The following is a 7,005-nucleotide window of genomic DNA, read 5'->3' as shown; positions in this document are numbered from 1 at the left end:
TTTTTGGTCTTTTTGAGATAGGGTCTCCCTGTAGCCCCAGCTGTCCTGGAACTTACTATGTAGACCAGGCTGGGCTTGAACTCACAGAGATCCACTAGCTTCTGCCTCCCGAGTGCTGGGATTAAAGGCGTGTGCCACCATGTCTGGCTTAACAATATGTTTTAGCTTGTTTACTGCTGCTATTGTGGAATACCACAGACTCGGTAAATTATACAAGTTTATTTATTTACTCCCAGTTATGGTGGCTTGGCACTCCAGGGTTGAGGGGCTGTGGCTAGAGAGTGACATCATAACATGGTGGACGGTATCATGGTAGAAGCTGTATGAGGGGGTAAGAGAGGGAGAGGGAACAGAGGTCAGACTTCAGCATTTTTACCAGAACAGTTCTCCCATGATAACAATATTAATTTAGAGGCACTTAGATGACTCACTTCTAATGTAATGAAAAAGCCACTCTCAATAGCACCACAATGGCACTTAGTTTCAAGGTCAGTTTTGGAGATGTTCACAACATAGCACAATATCAATGCTTCAAAACTTCAAAAATTGTAGAACACTTGGTTAGCTTTATATGTCTCAGTTTGTTCAGAGTTCTTTCACAGCCTGAGAAAAAGATGACAATCACAGGCCCATTTTACTATAAGCAGAATAGTCTGGAATCCAACTCTAATGGCACTCTACTTTTCTTGGGTTTGTAAGGGAACAGAGCTAGAAACTAACCCCACTTATCATTTAAAGAGCTGTTAACACTTTGTTCAAGGAAACACAGATACGAAGAACTATGGAATCCCTAAGAGAACTTTAACCTCTCTGTCAAATTTTCAAGAGTGGTGACAAACCTTCATGTGACACAAAACCTGCTTTTATAGCTGCAGAACCACCATGGTGTCTATTAGCTGGTTCTATTATAGGATTAAAAAATGTTATATCAACTCTTTACCTGAATCTATCTTTGGAAGTATTTTAAAAAAATAATTTATTGAAAATTTCATACATGCACATAAGGTGTTTTGATCAAATCCATGCCCACTCCCTCCCCTCCAACTCCTCCCATATCTCCCCAGCACTTTTTTTCTGATAACTTCATGTACTCTTTCTTCTTCTTTTATTTATTTATTTTTTTATGGGGCTTTTGGCTACTCTAACATTCCTCCCTCAGAAGAGGTAATCTTAAGATCATTTAAGGATTAGATAAAAGCTCCCAAATATTTTTGACATTTTTGGCCTTGGTAATGGAGTATGTTGCTAAGAGGCCCAAGGACATTGTGAGTTTTAGCCAAGAAACTGGCTACTTTTCTTTGGAGTCTTTTTACCCTAACTGCCTAGCTGATTCCTACCTCCTATTCTTATCACACCGTCCTCTGAAGAGGATACCCAAATTGTCAATAGGGAATCAGGATGCAGATGGCTCTGGCTTCTTCCATGCTGAACAGGGATGCAGGGTGATGCAATTGGGGTATCCCTTCAGTGGGTCTATCTAAAAGACTCACAAATTATCTCTAGGGGGAAAAGAAAGTCCTTGAATCATGAATAGGAGATGTGAAGGAGAAGTAAAGGCAAGAGTAATTAGCATTACAAGTTCTAGACAGGGAACTAGAAAAAAGTCAGAACAGGACAATTTTCAAATGTTCATATGAGAGTCCATTGGAATTTCTTGACAAGGGCTTCCAAAAGCATCCCTCTATTGGGTTCCTCCTCATTTTTCTTTTGTCTGCCAAGGCTGGACTCTAGAGTGATGGAGTCAGGATTTGCTTTCATGTATTTTGATAGCACCATGTGGAGGCAGGACCCAGGTACTCTCAGGCAGTCCCCTGTATTCTCAGCCCCTATGCCAGAGGGAGGCCAGAACCCGGCACTCACTGGTGGTCTGGTCTGCTGAGATCCCAGCCGCTACTGGAAGTATTTTTAAAAAAATATTTTATTTATTATTTTTATTTTTTATGTGTGTGAGTGTATTGCCTGCATGTAGGTAAGTGCACACGTGTGTATAGTGCCCATGGGGGTCAGAAGAGGTATTGGATCCCCTGAACTCAGGCAGTCCCCTGTATTCTCAGCCCCTATGCCAGAGGGAGGCCAGAACCCGGCACTCACTGGTGGTCTGGTCTGCTGAGATCCCAGCCGCTACTGGAAGTATTTTTAAACTGGAGTTATGGATGGTCGTTAGCTGCCATGTGGGTGCTGGGAATTGAACCCATTTCTTCTGCAAGAGCAGCCAGTGCTCTTAATCACTGAGCCATCTCTCCAGCCCAGTCTTTGGAAGTAGTGAAGCTTCAAACATATTTAGCTCTGTGCTAAAGCAAGGTATTTACCAGAAGTCCTGGTTGAGATGAACATATTGAGTTGTTTTTCACATTTCTTTGAGTTTCTGGTTCACATTCCAAACTTCTCAATAGAAACTGCCCACATTCTACCCTATTTTGACATGGCTCACATTTATTTTTTTATTATTTTTTATTTAATGAGTGTATTGCCTGCATTTGTGTAAGTGCACCCGTGTCTTGATTGCATGACAATGAAATGCCTGCGGAGGTCAGAAGAGGGTGTTGGATTTCCTGGAACTAGAGTTATGGACGGTTGTTAGCTGCCATGTGGGTGCAAGGAATCAAACCCAGGTCTTCTGCAAGAGCAACCAGTGCTCTTAACTGCTGAGCTATCTCTCTAGTCCTACATTTATTCTTATAATGTGACATAGTTAAAAAATATGATCTTATAATGCTGGTCTGGACAAATGACTCTTTAGTTTTGCTTCCTAGTAGCCATGCTAAGGGAACACATTACTTTATCATGTGAAAAAAGAATTTATTCACAAACATTTCTATTTGAGGCAGTCTATTTTTTTGTGATATTTTGAATTTAAAAACATTTTTATTTCATTTATGTATTTTGTGTGTGTGTGCACATGTGTATGGCACACACATGCCATAGAACATGTGGCAATCAGAGGACAGCTTACATAAGTTGGTTCTTTTCTACTTTATTGGTCCTGGAAATCAAACCCAGGCCATTATGTTTGACACCAGGTGCCGTTACATGCCAAGCCATCTCACTGGCCCAGTATTTATGAATTTATTATACTTTTATTTCACTTTGCCTTTTATTTTTATGTTTAAATTTTTTTATATTTTATTATTTACTGTTATTTTACTTTCATTTTTAATTCTTTAAAAGTTTCATATATATATATATATGCTAAAGTTTGGTCACTTTCATCCTCCATCTTTCATCCTCCATCTCTCCCACTGAAACTTCTTCTGTCCAATAAGCTCTCTCCTACTTTGATATTATTTTTTTCATCCATGGAGTTTAGTTGTACTTGCTTGCATAAGCATGATGAAGAGTGGAAATTATCAGTGGCTATACTACTGAAGGAAATGACACCCCCTTCCCCATTTTCTGCCGATGGTCTCTCAATGAGAGGTGGGGTTTCATGAGCTCCTCTCCAGTGCACAAGGAACTGGTGACTGGCCCAGTCTTGTGCAGGTCTTGTGCATGTAACCACAGTGGCAGTGAGTGCATGAGTGATCAGGCCATTTCCAGAAGACACCGTTTCACAGCACTCCTTCCCAATCTCTAGCTTTTGTGTTCTTTCCGCCCTCTCTTCTGCAATGTTCCCTGAGCCTTGGAAGGGGTAATACAGATGTCCCATTTGGGGCAGAGTTGAGGCAGTCTCTCAGCTTCCAAATATGTATACATCATAATGACTCGTGTGTACATGTGTATGATCTATATTTGTGTTCCTGATACATTTAGATAATGCCATGGTGGGAACAGCTATCTGTGTTTTGTTGGTTCTTGGTGCATATTTCTTTGCTTTCTCAGCTTCTTGGTCCAAAACACTATTTGGATCTTTCTGATAATCTGTTCTGTGCTCTCCACAGCTGTATCGTCTGTGTTGGAGCCTACGCAACAGCAAAGAAGAGCGTATTGACCTGGATGCTGAAGAGGAGGACAACCAGGAGGAGCCCCCCAAGGATACCATTGAAATAGGTGATTTCCCAAACCATAAAACATTCTTCCTATAGCAGTAAGCCTTCATTAAATGCCTTTACCAAAGCCCATGTTTCTTCTCTAGAAGGGAGTGAGGAACAGAGGTGAAGCCTGAGTTGGAAGTTCATTAAAGCCGTTCAGCTGCCTTACCCCTCGTGTTCTGCAGAGCTCAGTGAATCGGTGTGAAGAAATTTTTACCCTGCTTTGATTTGGGGCATAGTGAGGAACAGGAGAAAAGCCAGAGCCTGGCTGACATAGCCTGTGAATTGAGAAAGTGATGGAACCAAAGCTGTGTTCATTTCTATGACACTGGGAGTATGGGACAGAGGTTTTTGGGATCTTATGTTTTTCCATATTAGATTTAGAAAATCACATTTCTCTGGAAGCTTAAAAGGATGCTTAATGGCCATGGGTTTACCCCTTATGATTTTTTTTTCGGTTCTGGGGATTGAGTTGAGAGCTTAGCACAGGCAAGGAAAACACTCTAACCCTGAGCTACCCTACTGTAGCCCAAGGCTAACCCCTTAAGTTGATGCTTTCATTAACTTCAGTGTTGCAGCTCTTTCTCTTTACCTGGAAGAGGTGTACACATGGAGAATGCAGGTGTATGGCATGCAGAAATATGGGCTTTCAACTTAATGCACTTTTTCTGGTACTGGAATGGAGGGCCCAGCATTCTTTCTGAGGAACAGCACCAGATGAAGCAGAAAAAGTCATGAATCTGGCATCAGAAATGTTCTGGAGTCTAGCTCTGGATGCACTCGATGCTTAATTCGTGAAGTGCCTACAGACTGCTTGATAGTATCACTTCACTTTACAGTTCTGATACAAGTATGCACTTGATCCCTAAAGTTCTTTCTAGTTCCGTGATTCCATGACTCTAAAAATGTGTGGAAGCTAGGTATGGTGACACATAATTGCAATCCCAGCATTTGGGAGGCCAGTGAACTATATAATGATACCCTGTCCTTCCAAACCAAACCAAACCAAAATAAAACAAAATAGTCTTGTGACTTGTGAAAACTGGGAAGTTCGAGAAGGTGACCTTTGAACACTGTGCTAAAATAATAGTGGACTTGATCTCATACCTAGCGAGCAATGAAGCTGGGATTTGAAACTATCTGGCTGCCTCCACTGCCACAACTGAACTCAAAGAAGGCAATCTGTTCCCTGGATAGGCTTCCACTTTGAGTGTCAGGGTCAGTTGTACGGTTTATTTAGCAGTGCTAACATGCAGGTCTTCAGTTCAAGAAAGTACTGATAACTGTTGTTCTATGTCAGGATCTATTCAGAGCAAGCCTTACCACCTAATGCTTCTGTTGTGAAGTCTTAGAATTGGCAGATGTAGCCAGTTCTTTTCTGATCCCTCCAGCCTCATTGCTTTCCAGTGATACAGCAGGCAGATGTAGGTTGTGTATTTCAGAAGTGGGTTTACTGTATTTTTTTTTTTTTTTTGGTCTTTTTGAGACAGGGTCTCCCTGTAGCCCCAGCTGTCCTGGAACTCACTATGTAGACCAGGCTGGCCTTGAACTCACAGAGATCCGCCTGCCTCTGCCTCCTGAGTGCTAGGCACTGTATTTTTTATGTGCCAATTGCCAGCCCATTGTTAACATACCTCTCCTCATAACCTGTTATTTTACCTGACTATTTGACATAAAAATGCCTTTTCACTGGTTCTGGAAGAGACAGAACTCAGACCAGATGAATGTGAAGATGTAGAATCCAATGAATAACATTTTCTTATACTTAATTCATTTGAATGTGTACCATTCCCATTCCTAAAAACAAGAAAATTGGGAAGTTTCTACAGAAGGGTTAATGCTTTGTGGTATTCTGTATCCCCTTGGAAGCTGTTTCTAGTCCCCTCACCTTTTATATCCAATATTCCTTTTATGCCTTTCCCCAGACACAGAAGTTCCTCAGCAGAAGAAAGGATGCTTCAGGAGGGCATATGACCTATTTTGTGGGCTGGACCAGGATAAGGGACCCAAACTGACTAAGGAAGAGGAGGAGGCCCTGAAGCAGAAGCTGACAGACACCTCTGAGAAGCCTTTGTGGAGGATAGTGGTGAACATCAACGGCATTATCCTGCTGGCGGTGGCTGTCTTTTGCTATGCATATTTTGCCTGAATCCTGCCTTCTGCTATAGACTTGGCAAAGCTGGAATCTTCCATTCCCTTTAAACTTACTCTGTGGTGGAAAAGGGAAACCGGCCAGTTGTAAACTTTACCCATTGGGATAAAATATGTATGATTATAGGCTAGCTGAAGAAAATAATTATTTTGCTGTTAACTTATGTATTTGAAGCCAGTTGTGATACAGTTATCTGTGTATGTTAGAGCTGCAGAAGAAAAGTTGTCAGTTAGATTAAAAAAAAGCCAGGCTAAAAAACAGAAGCCTGGTGTTGTCTGGTATCAGCATGTTTCAGGGACATTCAGCATGTCAATGTTGTTTATAATCCTTAAACTAATGTTTTAAAATTGTAGTCTGAAGTGGAGTGTGATGGCGCACACCTTTAGTTCCCGCACTCTGGAAGCGGAGGCAGGCAGATCTCTGTGAGATCTAAGCCAGCCTGGTCTCCACAGTTCCAGGCTAGCTGGGGCTACAGGGATACCCTGTATCAAAACAATCAAACAAACACAAAAAACCCCCGAATGTAGTCTGGTTCCTGCCATTTTCTTACTCACCTCCCCTTCCTTATCATTTTTTTTTTTTTTTAAAGAGAAACCCTTTCCCCCATCATCACATTCATCTCAAGTTTTTCCTAGTGGAAAGAAAAGCAATCTGATAAACTGATGAATGCACAGAAGTGGAGGATGGGGACTCTGTCCTGGGCATTTGTTCTTTAAAGTGGAAGCTTCAAGAAGGCTGTACTTTCCCAAAAGGAAGGGACTCAGGACCACTTGGAGGAGCAGATAATCTTGAGTCCAGAGAATTTTTCTGGTTTTTTTTTAAAAAAAAATGTCCATTATATGTCCCCTGCATTTGTAATTTTACTCATTTTGGCATTCACTATGC

The 7,005-nt window shown here is 41.4% G+C and overlaps 1 protein-coding gene across 3 annotated transcripts in view; it reads left to right on the top strand.

Moving 5' to 3' along the window:
• The window catches only part of Slc5a1 (solute carrier family 5 member 1), an 81,957-nt gene extending 75,485 nt beyond the window's left edge, over positions 1-6,472 (top strand). Inside the window, exons 10-12 of one of the 3 annotated variants that reach the window (XM_029567324.1) lie at positions 3,879-3,987; positions 4,686-4,699; positions 5,914-6,431. In XM_029567324.1, the coding sequence (XP_029423184.1) occupies positions 3,879-3,987; positions 4,686-4,699; positions 5,914-6,117 (327 nt within the window). In that variant the 3' untranslated portion in view covers positions 6,118-6,431. Of the gene's footprint in view, positions 1-3,878; positions 3,988-4,685; positions 4,700-5,893 lie in introns of all 3 variants that reach the window. The other 2 variants (XM_008840989.1, XM_008840990.2) reach the window with 2 other exon arrangements.
• The last annotated feature ends 533 nt before the right edge of the window (positions 6,473-7,005 follow it).

The sequence above is a fragment of the Nannospalax galili genome, unplaced genomic scaffold, assembly GCF_000622305.1.
Source record: "Nannospalax galili isolate Female #2095 unplaced genomic scaffold, S.galili_v1.0 scaffold259, whole genome shotgun sequence".
Taxonomy (NCBI): domain Eukaryota; kingdom Metazoa; phylum Chordata; class Mammalia; order Rodentia; family Spalacidae; genus Nannospalax; species Nannospalax galili.
Note: the sequence above shows the minus strand (reverse complement) of the source record. Positions and strands in the feature narration are given on the sequence as shown.